Source organism: Mycteria americana, chromosome 20, assembly GCF_035582795.1.
Source record: "Mycteria americana isolate JAX WOST 10 ecotype Jacksonville Zoo and Gardens chromosome 20, USCA_MyAme_1.0, whole genome shotgun sequence".
NCBI lineage: Eukaryota > Metazoa > Chordata > Aves > Ciconiiformes > Ciconiidae > Mycteria > Mycteria americana.
The window spans coordinates 7,007,985-7,022,866 of NC_134384.1; the positions used below are offsets into that span (position 1 = coordinate 7,007,985).

The window sequence follows — 14,882 nt, forward strand, 5'->3', positions numbered from 1 at the left end:
TACTCACTCTCCTGGGCTCATGTTTCTTTGCAGAGGGCAAAGGAGCGGGGCAGAGAGTGTAAAGCCTGTTCCTGACCCACGTTTGCCATTTCCCCCTGCTCAGTGTGCTTTCCTGGGGCGGTTTGAGCCCTCTCATGTTGAAAAAGTCATTGACGGAGTCCAGGTCTCTCCCTCTAGGCAAGGGCTCTACCTGTCCACTGAGGGCACCACCAGTACTCACGTGGCAAAGCCTACCCGTGTAATTGTCAGCTTCCAAAATATACAGAAACCAGTCAGCTTTACAGCTTTGAAGCTCTAAATTAACTTGGGAGAAGCAGAATTTGCAGGCACCTTTCCCTGTTCACTGTTTCTTATTTGATGGCCTCGGTGAGTTTTCTCATTGCTTCCTTTAGTGGGGTGCAGTTAAATCCATGGCTTCACCTACAGAGCTCAAGATCACATTACATCAGAAAGTCCTGAAAACTGGGATCACTAAAGGCGGGGGGATAGTTTCACTGAAGGGGTGTGAAGAGAGCTCAGGATCGAGACATCTGCCGAAACGGGCCCAGCGCGTGTTGCCTGCTGGTTTACCAGCTGCCCTGTCCCATCTGATCAGCTCCTGGTTGTAACCTGTGTGTTACTTTGAGATGCTTTTCAGTGAATGCTCCTACAGAAATACAAGACTTATTTTTCTTTAAAAGAAAATGTGCTGTATGTTTTTCTTTTAAATCCTTGTGACCATCTTTGTTATGAATCCTTGTAAACAGGAGAAGCGAGCCCTGGAGCGGAAACTCTCTGAAATGGAAGAGGAGATGAAGGTAAGAAATAATCTATTCACTTTGTCTATTCTGGTTTTTATGCTTTGTATTAATGTATTTTGGGATTGTAACCCAGGAGTAGGTTATTAAAGGTGTACATGGGAGGGACTCGTGTTACCTCTGAGCATGTTCCTTTATGCAGTCAGAACTTACTTTAATGGCCGTGTTCTCCAAACATGAAATACTAATAAAACTGTCCTACTGTCATTCATCTGATTGCACCATATGTTTAATTTGTTACGCTGTTTGATCCGAGAACTGTGAAAGCTGTTCTCCTTAAATGCTTTCCAAAACTAACCTTTTGTGGCATCGATGAGTTTCAGTGTGCTGCTCCTCTGTGCTCTGAATAGTCTGCAGCCCAAGTTAAGCCGTTGTGGTTCTCTCCAGACGGGTAAGAAGACAAAGCTGGCTTTTGAGATCACGCACACTAGCCAGGAAAAAACACAGAGTGATTGTATTTCTGTACTCCCTTCCTAAAGCATGTTACTGGAAGGCCGTGTCAGTAAGTCAGCCTGGAATAGATGTCAGCAAAGAGGAATTTGCTTCCTGGTGAAATGTGCAGCATGGCTTACTGTCACGAGACATCCACCACCGACTGCTCCTTTGCATTCTCCTCTCTCCCGTGGCATTGCTTCGAAGGACGGTTCTCCTCCTGCCGTGGCTTGGATGCCCTGCGAGCACGGGGCTAGCGGGGAGCACTGCAGAGCAGGAAGCAGTGTGTTTTGCCACCTAAGTACACCTAAAATTTCACACTGATTTTGCAGCGTTACATCATTTTACGCTATATTTTAATGCTCGTATTCACAGAATGCCCCCCTTTGCTCTGTGCCCTGCGCTTTGATTCCCTTTGAGCATGACCCAGGTGGGACCAAGCTACGTTAAGAAGGAAGGACCCCATCTGAGAGCCGTGAGCTCTCCCAGCACGGTGCACTGATGGAAACGATTTCCTGCCACCCTGGAGGAGGTTCCAACTTTATCTTTCTGTTTGAATCTTCATATATTTACCGAGCGTACATGTGTGAAAGGACCCATTGGCTTGTGCTGCATCTTCTACTGCAATAAGTAGCAGAACTATTTGGTGGAGTCTTTCTGTAAAAGCTCTCTTGTTCTTTCACAGAGGAGAAAATAACTGTGGATGTGCTAGCCAGAAGGGGAAGGAGAAAGGACTGAATATGCCTAAATTCCAAATTCTTTGTTTGCTGAACAGGTAGCAACCTTTAACTCCAGAAAGACCTGCCTGTAATTACAGAAATATGGCCTTCAAGAGCAAATGCAGACAGTAGCAGTTTGTGTTGTTTCTTCAGCTATGCAGATCACTGCAAACCAGCTCAGTCCATGGAGTAAAAAGACAAATTGGTGTCCTCTAGTGGCCTGTCGGTTTTTGAACATTTACATTGGTTCGGAAAGCAATTAATGAAAGAAGGTGCCTGTAGGAAATGTTGGACGCAGCCGAAGCGCCTTTGGTTCGGGTAGTCCGGAGCTGCAGACTGATGGAAGCCAAGATGGTGCAAAATGAGAAGCGCCGCTAGAAGTTTGACATGTTCTTATGTTGCCCTGAAGCTGCTGGTCACTGCTGGAGACGTGAGCTAAAGGAGCCTGTGGTCTAGCTGAAAATGAGCTATGCGGTCCTCGAGAGTGGTACTTACTCTTTGCTCTCTGCTGTGTTCTTGCTGCATTGAACAACCGAAGTGGCCTTTAGTTCGTAGAATATATAGAGGTGACATTTGAAAATCTCTCTTCTGGGGTTCTGCTATGTTTCCACTAGGTTTTGCAAAAAGTCGAGCATGTGGTGAGTACCTGTGTGCGGTGTGACACACCTTTCTTGACAGCCACTCAATAAAAGGAGTAGAAAATCTCTGAAGATAAAAAAGTTGAACTGGACTAGTCCATAAGGAAAGCACTTTCATGTCCACTTACACCGTGCCTTAAAGCAGGAGAGTCAGCCCAGCTGTGTTTACCTAGAATGAGATAACCTCCGCAGAGCATCTGCGTTAATCCCTAGCGTGCAATTCGAGCCAGGAAAACAAATCTATTAATTCTGGTTAGACTTTCATTCCTGCTTGTTGCGCTAGCTGAATAGCTGTTGAGCAGAATCAGAAGGAATAAGTGACTTACGCAAATCCACCAGTTTCCTTTAACGTGGAGAGCAGCAAGGAGAAACAACCAAATATGCCAGGTTATTAGGTCTCAGGTAATGCGATGGGTTTTGGGATTCTTCCCACTGGTCTTTGAATCGAACCAGTCCAGCACGGCTCACATCCAGCTTTTTGATCCTGGGGTGTCTGTGTCCAGTTCTGTGCATCAGATGTCCTGGCCCGGGCTTTCTCTTCTTGCAGCTGCCTTCTTAGGAAGAGGAGGCACAGCAGTGGTCACAGGAAGGTCCTGGGTTTCTGTGGCAGAAACACTTTGTACTTGAGGTAACGAGCTTTGTTCCTTTCATGAGTTTAACCACTGCTAACGAAGCAATCAAGAAATGGAGAGGAGCAGGACAAACTCAGTGATCTCAAAGAAGTCTTTGTGCCAGAGCTGCTCCTGCAGACCTGCTCTTGCGAAGGTGACAGGGCGGCGCAGCATTTTCCTAAGTGACTGCAGAATTTGACTGGAGATACAGCTACTTGGCTGAGGAAGGAGAAAGAAAATTAGCATTTGCACTGAACTGAATTCAATGCCAAGTGCCTGAGGTCCCAACTTAACACAGCAATTTTTCTTGAAGGTCACAGAAGCTTCTTTATTCCGTAGCAGCACTGCAGCTCCTGGCTTTGTACATTGTGCATGCTTTGGGCATTTTTATTTCCCCTAATGTTGCAGGCACAAAATCCTTTAATTGTAGGCAGGTACAGCTGAACTGAGAAACCTGCTTTCGGTAAGCCAAGTATCAAGCAGAGTGATAAGCGATCACAGCAGTATCGTCCAGATTCTGGTCTTCGCCCTTGGCTTCAGTCCCAGCTTCCCGGCCTTTGCTAGGTTCCTTGGATAAATAAAAGGCTGTCCTACCTGCAGCACACAGTCATTTTTACATAAGTGATCCTTTTTATCGTCTGTGGCAGCGTGCTGAGGCTGAGCTGCATCTGATCGTGCCATGCTGAGGTTTCGTGCTATGTTGGTATGGAAAAATAAAGGTGGTCTCTGAAATGATCACAATCCTTTCCATCCCGTCTAGCACGGCACCCCGTTTTACATATGTTTGATGTTTTCTGCCAGCCAGATGCTCAGCTGTGTTCCCTGTGATAAAACAGAGGACGTTTGTAATCCATGATACCACCAAAACAAATGGCTTTTCCAGTATGAACCATCCTCCAGCAGCTCCTGGGTGTGATTTATTACAGGACAGACGTGTGATGTCCGTCTGTGTCCTCACCGAGCGCAGGGGGAGCAGGCGTAGCTCGGGTGGGTTAAGTGATGGATAGATGGCTGAGATTTGGTGAGAGGGGATCTCTGCCGAGGCGTCCCTGAAGCTCTCCTGCAGTTTGTTGGCTGTAGCTCCGTCTCAGGACCTGTTGATTATCCAGTGTCAGAATTGCGTTGGCGTAGTCCAAGTAGCAGGAGCTGTTTTGTCAGTTTGATGCTCTTGGGGGGCTTAAACCCCATCCTTTGCTGACTCCCTGCACTCATCTACCTTGCTCCCGTTGGTTTTGCAAGGCTTTTGGACAAGGTATCGATTCCTTAACAGGGAGCAAAGGTAGTGCTTTTGGATAGCTAGAATCGAGCTGATGGATGGGGGCTACACAAAATATTTCTCTCTTACACAGAAATGAACCCTTGGACAAAATGTCCTGGGATGCAGCAGGTTCCTCGCCAACTGCAGCCAGCTCCACGTCATGCCAGTTGGGTGGAAGTTCACGCAAGTTCTTCGTATCACAGTAGATTTGCCCGTGCTGCTTTTGGTTAAGGACAGACAGTGACCTCCCTTTGAGCGCTTTCTGCTAATTAAATGGCAGAAAGGAATCCCCTTCCCAGTAGACCCTTCCCTCCATCTCCTTCCTGCCGTTGCAAGCTGACGAGTAGGAGGACACAGGGAAGAGCATGTTGGTTTGCGGGCAGGACAGAAGCTGCTTTGGTTCTGGGCTGGGATTTTTTCACTTGAACTTAAAACTACTCTTCTCGTAGATGTTTCCCTTCCTGCCTTCCCCCTGCCCAGTGTCTGTGCTCCCTCCACCATGGAGGAGAGTTTCTCGTTCATGTGGCCCCGCTGCCCGACGAGCTGTCGGGAGGACGGAGGGACGGGACGCTGCTCAGAAAGCAGCTCTGCAGCCCTCAGCATGTCCTGGCACCCGCGCTTGGTATAAATGTCCAGCACATGGTTTCGCTTTAGCATCACTGGGAATAATGTCGTCCTTGTAGAAATGGTGATGTCTGCATGGCTTTTACCGTTTTCCAGTTTTGCCTTTCTCATTGCTTTTATGTTCTGTATCTCCCCATTGCCGCGATACCTGTGCTAGCTCCAGCTTTGGGGCTCGATTGCTATACCATCCTTTGCCCACTTTTTTCTTTTGTAACCAAGAATGCCATGTTTTCACATGCCTCCATTCAAGCTCCTCTAGTTAAAATGAGCGGTTTAAGGTTTTGACTTTTCACCTCTGGAGATCAGAGATAAATTGAGCCCCGTGACAGAGAAGAGTTGAATCTGGGCAGGGGTGAAAAACCCACACACGCCCCAGGACTGAAGCCTGAGCAGACCCAAGAGGCATCACTCGGGTGCCGCAGGGCTGAGGGATGCGAGCAGACACGGTTCGTGTCTCCGTGGTCTGCTGTAGGGCAGTGACAGTGCTTCAGTCTGTGCCTTTAAAATCTCCCATGAAGCTCTGATCACGCTTTGCTACGCAAGACTGGTTTAGCTTTTAGAGATACATGAAGAAAAGGAGTTTTAAAGAAATTCTCAGTTGCCGGCAGTGTTTTCAAAGCCTGTGTAGGTGGTAAGTCAATAGTGATAGTTCTCACAGTAGTTCCTAAGACCAGGGGCTGTGTGCTGCTGGAGCTCACTATCTGGGTAAACTAGAATATAACCTGCAAGAGACTGTCCTGCTTTGTGGTGGGAAATCCCTTTATTTGACCTTTTTAAAAGCTTTGGGGGCCCCTGGAGAAAGGGATGGTTCCCAAAACATCCTCGGTGGTAGTAAGGCTTTGCCCATACGCATCTGAGCTGCTGCCCATCCAGCACTCACTGCTACTAATTTTTCTTTTATTCTCTTTTTTTCTTTTACTGCTTGTGGACTAAATTCACGTTTCTGTGCCCTTTTGTCTTCGTGGTGTGTTTTCTCTGTATTTTTCTGTCCACTCCTCTCACTCTCTGCAGAATCTCCACCAGCTCAAACAGATTCACACTCTGAGGCAGATGAATGAGCAACTGCTGGCTGAAAACAGGGCTCTGACCCGGGTCGTAGCCAGACTTTCTCTGCCTGCCAAGCCCTCCGAATCAGAGGAGCTGTAGCTGCTTTCCCTCCGGCTCATCTCGCCTCCCTCTTCCACTCTTCAGGCAGGTCTCCGCTCCCTTGGCCGGGCTGTTCCCCCTCGCCTCGTTGCTCTCGAGGATGTCTCGTGAAGCTTGCGGCTCAAAAGCAGCATGTGGCAAAGGATCCTCCGAAAGCCAAAAGCATGGTGTTACTGCCCGCTGAAGGCAGGGTTTTGCTGGAGGCTCTGTTCAGTCCTGCTGACTTTCGCTCTGCTTGGCAGATGATGCTGACCTCGCCGTTTTACTAACCAGCCGCGTCGGGGGGTTGCCTTGTCTATGTGGGACACCAGCTGGGAGAGAAATAGGAGGACGTGCTCCCCGCCTTGACGCGAGGGCGTAGGGCTGGGTGGATGGCACTGAGACGGCTACTGAGGAGTGATGGATCGGCTGCTTCCCTGTGGCTTGACACTGGCAAATGGCTTTGGGGTGGCTTCTCCGTGCCAGTGGGTTAGCCAGTAGCCCTTTCCCCATTACCCTACCTCAAAATAGGTGTTTTGTGCTATGTGTCTGCTCATAATACAGTTCTTTTTTAACTGGACTTAGTTCAGTGAGAAGCTGGCACCCAGGAAATAATATTATCCAAAGTCAAAATGAACAATCTAATACATTTCTAGGGATGTTATGAAAAGTGCACATTTTACACAGGAAAGTGATTTTTAGAAACCTACAACTGGGCAGTCCTCAGCAGGTTTTCTTGGTCACTTGAGCAAAGAGAACAAGCTCCTTCCCTCATTTTAAAGAGAGTCTGAGTTCAGTTTTTGCGTCCGAGTTCACAGGCTGCAGCATCCCCTCTGCCTCCTGCGGTCCGGCTGCGAGGCAGGTGAAGCGATCGGAGGCCGACCAGATCCACTTTCTTTTTTCATCTTGTGTTTTAAATTCAGTGCAGAGCAATTAGTGTTTGAAATCCAAGGACAAGCCTTCCGTAAGCTTTGCCCTCGCACATCACGCAGTTAAATTACATCCTTTCTTGCTACTTCATTGGTTCAGTGCTAAAATAAAGCTGTAGATGCTTCTTTCTCAGGGCCCTACCTGTCTTTTGCAGGTTAGTAGGGATATTCAGGCCCCTTTAGAGAACTTTTTTTTTAAAAAAGGGAAGAAGCCGTATGCTCTCATGGGCTGGAAGTGGCACTAAGGTATAACAAAAATCTATTCTTAGCACACAAATTATATCAAGGATGATTAACCGTAGAAACAAACTAACCAGGGGAATTGTGGCTTCCCCTTTCCGGGAGTCTCAGTTCAAGACCACACGTGCATCACAGGCTGAGAGAGGGGGTGTTTGGTGTTATGTGGCCTGAATCGTGCAGATGGTCAGATTAAATGATCTCACCATTTTTCTGGTTTAAATCTGCAAAAGTATTCTTAAACCTGTCACTGACTCATTCCTTCTCACAAGCGGTGAGTTTAAGTCATTCTCCTTCCCAACATGGTTTGAGATCTGAGAGGGAAAATTGAGCAAAACTATTTCCAGACTCAGAGAAGTAATGTTTCACAAACTGTAAGTCACCAGTCTCTCTTCTTCTAGGAAATATTTGCATTATCGCTTTCCCCCTGCTAACACCCGTCTGCTCTGACGTGCCTTGTCTCTCGTGCAGGCTGGCTGAGACCGGGTGGACTGATCCTTCCCAGCTTGCTTATAGGTTTGCAATTCACTGCTGGTGTCCGAGCTGGAGAAGAGCCGCGTGTCTGCAAGTGCTGCTGATTTTTTTTCAACTCTTCTAGTAGGTCTGACACAGGACATTGCTGGTACCTGTAAACCTTGTCTCACCGGTGTCTGTAGGCATAATAGCTGTACAGTAATGTCGCTGTTTTAAACTCTGACAGATTTACCGCGGTCTTGCAGCAGTGGTGCTTTTCAAAGAGTCTCATTTTCCAAAATCCACATAATTTCTGAAGTGCCACCTTCTCTGGTGTCACAGGTAACACACCACGCCGCTGCTTGAACCAGCCTCTAGCCCAAAACTCACTTTACGCTGATGCTGCATCACGGTCAGCTTCACCGTCCCCTGCGGGCTGTGCCGCATCCCTCCTTACCATTTCCAAAGAGACGTTTATAAAGCTTCCATTTTCAGGCCCCTGCGTTACCAGCCTGCTTCATGTGCGGTTTATTTTACCCGACTTGAAGCTGCTTTGCTTCAAAGGGAGGAATGCCCTTGGCCTGGGAGGAATGAAATTTTATAAGGTTGATTTTTAGTTTTCAGAAAGCTTCACTGGAAACTGATGGAGCGGGCTTACAGCTGGGAAACTTTTCAAGACGCACTTGCTTTACATGTACTTGTGCTCCTTCCTTTTCAAATAAATCACCAAAGTTGCACTGAAGCATGTGTGTAAGGCATAGCCACCATCTGAGCTTCCAGTGAGCTGTAGAACCGGGGTGGTTGCTCTCTGATGTTGCTTCTGCGAACCTGTGACAGGTTATCTCTACCAAAGCAAGTGGCAGAACTTCCTATCACTACTCATTGCAGCGATGGGCACGTTCAAGACTGCAAGGCCACCCCAAGCAGTGCTGTAGAGAGGACAGGGACTGTCCATCTGCAGACCCCAAGAGGTGGTTGAGCTGTGGCAGTGCACTGGACGGGGAGGCACCGTGCTGTGTTGCGGGTGTTAGATGAAGCTCGGGAGGAAACGGAGGAGTGCAGTGAGACAGCAAGTGCTCTCCCTGTTTCTCTGGGCTCCTGAGCACTTCGGTGATGGGCGATGCCTCTCATTTGGCCGTGAGAAATTGCATAAGGAGTGATGACTGCTGTTCTGGCGACAGCCCTGTTACGGAGGTGTGCCTGTCGCACCACCACTGCGTCCAGTGAGACACTTCTAAGCATCAGTAGCTGAAGCTCCGGCCAGCCCATCACGTAGTTTTACCCTTTCCCCAATATCCCGCCATGCTGCACTTTCCCCCTCTTCTCTTGCAAAACCTCCTGTCTGCAGCATCCACCACCAGCACCAGCGGGGACGGGGTTGGGCGCTGGGGCCAGGCGTGGCTTGGCCGGACTGTGAAAGGAGGGAATTGCTCCGGCAGGAGCAGGGGGAGCTGGCGTCCGCCCCGGGAGCTGCCTGTGCTCGGTGGCAGTGGTCGTGTAGGTGGAAGGGGCTGCAGATGAGAGGAACAGGCAGGAGGTTGTGGTCAGAGCTGAAACGCCAGCTTAGGAGGAAGGAGAAGGTTTAGTGGGGATTTTGAATTTGGGGGAATTCCTCTGAGATCCACCTTGGCAGAGAGAAGTCATGGCTGAGCTCGTACCGGTGCCGTTCGTGCCTGCGTGTGACCCCACTCCACCCTGGCTTGTTCCAGCAGGCTCTGGGGCTGGTCGCTGGTCACCCTCAGGGCTGCTGGCACCCGTGGTGCGAGTTACACCTTCTGTGTCACACCCCGAGACGGGCAGCACGGGGTCTCCTTCCGGTCCCCGAACGGCTGGAGACAGTCCACTGAAGGTCACCCGCCTGCAGGGTGGGAAGCAAGGGAGTCGGGAGCTTTTTTTGTCAATGAGAAATGCTGGAAAGGTTTTGTCGAAGCTATTTCTTCCTCTGTTTCCAACTGAAAGCTCTTTGGCTTTTGTCTGTGTTGCGACCCTTGGTTGAGCTCCAGCATTCAGAATTGGGCACCACGGAGGTCTCTCCAGCGTCAGTATGTTCTACCAGTCCTCTGGCCGTGGCATGCGCGTTTGCACTAAATGTCTGTGAGGTCCCAAAGAGATCTGGTTTTATTCTAAAGAGATTTTGCAAGCCAGGCTTGGTGCAGTCCTGAGTTAGAATTTCAAACCTTTGTTTTCCCCTCTAGTCCTGGCAAAATGGAACAAACAAATCAGAAGAAACAGCTTTATAGTTTTCTGCTGAGCCCTATATAGCCTCTGGGAACAGGTTTGGGATGAAACAGCTCAGAAATGGTTCCTGCCCTCCCAACCTGGTCCTGACCTAGTGCTGAGGCCATGGCATCGCTTCTCACCTCGGGCTTTCCCAGCTCCGGGGGCTCCCTGGCTCTCTGCTGTGCTCGAGTCCCCTCTCGACCCCTCCACACCTGATGCCCAGTCTGTAAAAAATCCTGGAGATGTTACGGAGAAATTATGGACATTAAAAGTGCACTGGGTGGAGGGTGTGCAGTAAGGAAAGCTCTGCACGCTGCTGTGGCACGTCAGTGGTGAGAAGGACACAAGCCAAGCATCCAGCTGCTGCCCTGGCCGCAGGGATGCCGCGTCCCTGCTGTTCCCTCTGAGCCGCAGGGCTTGTCCAGCCGGCAGCGCCGAGTGGTAATCCCACCTTGTCTTTGTCTCTCTGCAGATTTTGACAGAGCTGAAGTCGGACAACCAAAGGCTGAAGGATGAGAACGGAGCCCTCATTCGTGTCATCAGCAAGCTCTCCAAATAGGAAGCCTGAGCAAAGGCAGAACGAAGAGGGGTGCCCTACACGAGCTGCCAACCCCGCCACCAAGCCCTACCCCCCTCTTTTCCTCCTGTCAAAAGTACAGCAAGCATTTCAGCCATGGGATCAATCTGTCACACCTGCCTTTGCCCTGCCCTTTGCTGTACATTCCCTTTCTGCCCTTATTTCCCCCACAACACACACCCCTGCCATTTTATTATTTTTAATTTAAGCATGTTGTGGTATCTCGGACATTTTATTCAAGGGAGAAGAGAAACGTGAGGACTGGGTTTGAGCTGCCAAAACTTCTTCTTCCAGAAGCCCAGTATTTGGTGTTGGACTCTGATCTGGAGTAGGTAGCTCCTACTTTAAAAAGTGACGCCTAAAGAACTAATCTTTAGGTTTACACGTGGGAAATGTGAACATGGGCTGGGACTCTGAGGATGCACGTCAACCCACCCAAGATGTGGGACTCTGGTTAAAATGTGATGCTGTGAAAGCCACCAGGCTTGATTTCTGTAACAAGCTGACGACAGCTGCTTTGCACAGAGACCTTCTTCTTTCACCCCAGTAAACCAAGTCTTTTATTTAATATAAGATTTCGAACCTGTTCAGTAACATCAGCGCTGACTTTCGGCGTCAGACCCCTTATCCCTCACCCTGCCTTTCCTCTGCAGCCTGGGTGATTTGGTAGCACGTTGTATCCTTCCGGGGCTCCTGTCTCAGTTAGTGGCATCTGCTAATTGCATCTGGACTCTTGGTCCTCGGGATAGGATGCATCACAGATACTTGCCAAGCTTTCTGGAGGACAAGCTTGAACCCCTGGAGATCCTCTGCTGCTTTCACATGCATATGAGTGTGCATCACCTTGCAGGGAGCTGGGCCCACACCAGAAACCAGCCTCCCCGTCCTAACAGCCATCGGGGACATCTTCCTTCTATCTTCATGAAGACAGAGCCCTGTAGAGGAGTCTGGTCTGGTATTTCAGGTACCTTGCTTTGATTTGCAGCAGGAGGCTGACCAAGTGAAAGGCAGCACTGGTTTGTTTGTAGAGAGAGGGCATGCCAGAGTCCAGTCCCACCCCCCCATCTGTTGGTGAAGAAGCTTGGCTCAGCTGGGTTTCAAGGCAGAGGAGCATGAAGCAGTGATCACTTGGCCTCCCGCGTGCCTTGGAAAGGTGTGGATGCATTGGTGTCAGAGGGACAAGGAGCTACCCCTTGGGCGTGCTGGTAACTGCATCGCTAGGATGGAAGTCTTTTAATCTGTCAGAAGCTTGCATAAGCCTTGACCTTGAAGGAAACCTCAAAAAAACCCTCTTTAATGTTATATGTACTCAGAACAGTTTGAAATTGTTCTCTCTATGGGCATTTAGACAGTGGCTCCTCTACGTGCTGTGTGAGTTTGATGATAGCAGCAGCAACCTGTCATCAGATCTGTTGAGCTTCCCCTTAATAGACTGCGCTCAAACGACACCTTCCCTCTCAGAGACTTCTTGCTGTATCCAAACCACTTTCCCATCTACATCCTTCCATATTTTCCTTTCATTTCCTTTGTCCTTTGATTTCCCTGCTCCGTCTGGCTGAGGGTTGCAGTCTCAGTCATTGAACTTGGAGGTTGCCATGAAGAAGTCCTACCTACGTTCCCGGGCACCTCTGCCGACTGTGGGCTCGTGGCTCCCACCAGGCTGGTGGGACTCTTTCCACTATGAGAGAGACAGATGAGATACTTGAACATAAGCATAATTCTTGAGCTTGTTCAACAGGGTAAAATTTATCTCTATCAGTCAATCCTGGGCTTTTTGGAACCTTTTGCTGGTTATTGCGTCAGAAAGCATGTTTATTTTCCTCTCCCTTGCATTTTTTTCTTTTTTTTTTCCCTAATTCGCCATTTTTTCCCCTTCCCCTCCCCGTCCTGCCTGTTTCCACCTCTCTTGCTCTTCTTAGAGCTGCTGTTTTTTCCCCAGGCAGCTCTAGACAGAGGTTCCTCTTCCACCGCTCTTCAGCCAGCGGAGCTGTTTGTGCACGGCATGAGATGCCGATTCTCCTGGTACACTGAGGCCCTTCCTCTGCTGCTGTGCTTTGGGGAGGAAGAGACCAAAGCTGGTAATGGCATCAGGGTTTCTGCAGAGCACTGCCTAAGCCAGGCATCCTTTTTATATTACTTTATTTTAACCCTGCTATATTTAACAGCTTTAAGTCTTGAGATCCGGTCAATGCTTTTTCTGCACGCCATTCCCACTTGGTGCACTCTTTATGTGAGTACTTCTGCGGTTCTTGATGTTTTTTCTCTTGGTGACCCACTCCGCGCTTCAGACTTGGGCTCTCTCAGCTCTAAACAGGAGTCCAGTCCCTTCTGTGCCACGCAGAGAAGAAGATACTCACCTGCTGGGGCTGCTGGTGGCTGGCGCAGCGCTGGCGTGCCAACGCGTGCGTCTCAGGTCGTGCATCCCAGCAGGACGAGGGACGAGATTTCAGACTAAAGATCCTGTTCTTCTCACGAGGCAGGTTCCTGGCAGCGTGAAGAAGCTTGGAATCTGTTTTAGGGAGAGGGTTCAACCCAATCTGACAAATCCATCCTGCACTGACGTTTTGCCCCTTCCTACCAGGACACTCATTGCGTTTTATCCTAAGGAACAGTATGCAAAGGGTGCGGAAGGCTTAGTTCCTCTGCGTGGCACCTTGCAAAGCCAAACCACTTCAGATGAAGTGTCTGCTTAGCACTGGATTATCCCCCTGAACTCTGACTAGGGTAGAGGACCCGCCAACAGTTTAGTCTTGCTGACTAGCCAAAGCTGTGAGTATTTCGTGATGACGATGCAATTGCAAACCAAATTCTTGACAATGAATTTTTTTTGGTCTCACTTAATGCCTGACATAACCAGTGCACTGAGGAGGTAACGAATAGGACACCTTGCACTCTGCGCTTGGGACAGAGTGCAAAGCAAGCAGTTTTTAAAACTGATCCCTATTTGAACCAGAGCATTTGCCAGACGTGATCTCCATTGGAGAACACAAGCTTTTTTTCTAAGCAATTGCTTGGGGTGAATTCATTTTTATTGCTTGGGGTGAACCCACCTATTGTGGCTGCGAGTTTGATGATGGCTCTTTGTAAATAAACTCCTTGGAGAAGCAGGACTAGCTTACGAGATGGGGAGAGAATGTATTTTTATGCAACTTTTGAGTGGCCTTTCAAACCCTGAGATGAATGATTTGTTTTACTGGTTGTTGTTATATAGTATTATAAGTATTATGTGTTTGAAAGTTTGGGAATAATATCCACATCTATGATGCTTGTAAACACAACAGTATTTATAAATGAATAAAATAAGAGTTGATAAAATAGAAGATTTGACTTTGCTTCCATCTTTCTGGAGCTGCAAGTTGTTTAGCCTAAAATGTCCTGTCTCTCCCAAAATTTCCATAGTGCGATAGTATCAATCGTCTGTAAAAGCACAAATGCTCTGCAGCTACGTACCTGCTGCAGTTACACCACGGGAACGGCAACGCTCCCTGCACGCCTGCTCAGGGAAAGCTCGAATGAAAGAACTGGATGCGCGTCCCTGAAAGCCACCCACGAGCCAGGAGGGCCAACGGGAGAGGGTCCCATCTGAACACCACAACGGTGCTCAGGCCCATCTCCCCCCACGATGCGAAGCTCTGTATTTGCTCTGCTCAGGAGCTTCGTCAGGACAAACCCGTAGCAAAGACCTGGGCGTTTGTGCCACGTCTCGGAGCCTTTGTCCCAAGTGAGGTTGCTAGAATCTCTGCATGTTTCAGCCTTCGGAGGTGGTTACTGCAGCTTGAGCTCTTCCCCTTGGGTTTAGGGACATCTGCAAAGCAGGGCAGGACCTAAACATGCATATATGGACCAAACTGTATGTGCTGGGGGTGAAGAATTTGGTGGGGACCTGTGATATCTTCCCACCTGCACCCCACGTCTGGGCCAGCCACGATCAGCCAGGGCACCAGGGCTCAAGGCTGCCTGGAGACATCCCCACCATGCGTGTGAGCACACTCGTGTTGCCGGGGGACCGGGGCCCTCGCAGGGTTCCCCTCACACCTCCATCCCTCCGTCGTCCCTGGGCTCACAGCCCTGGGACCTGCCCCCCGCCACGGCACCCCACTGAGCCCCAGCAGCAACACCAGAAGGGAACCGGGGCTCCTTTCAGCTCGTTTCTTTAATAAGGAGACAGATATCATTACAAAATAACCATTTAACGATAAGAGACGGAAACGACAGAGTCCACACGAGAGGAAGGGGCTTTAAAAGCAGCTTCCCGCCGGAGC

The 14,882-nt window shown here is 49.2% G+C and overlaps 1 protein-coding gene across 5 annotated transcripts in view; it reads left to right on the forward strand.

Annotated features, from left to right (window-relative positions):
* Window positions 1–13,930, forward strand: part of PPP1R12B (protein phosphatase 1 regulatory subunit 12B) — a 126,814-nt gene extending 112,884 nt beyond the window's left edge. For all 5 annotated transcript variants that reach the window (XM_075521635.1, XM_075521636.1, XM_075521639.1 and 2 more), the window contains 2 exons: window positions 747–797; window positions 10,516–13,930. In XM_075521635.1, coding sequence (XP_075377750.1) covers window positions 747–797; window positions 10,516–10,602 — 138 coding nt within the window. In that variant the 3' untranslated portion in view covers window positions 10,603–13,930. The remainder of the gene's footprint in view (window positions 1–746; window positions 798–10,515) is intronic.
* The last annotated feature ends 952 nt before the right edge of the window (window positions 13,931–14,882 follow it).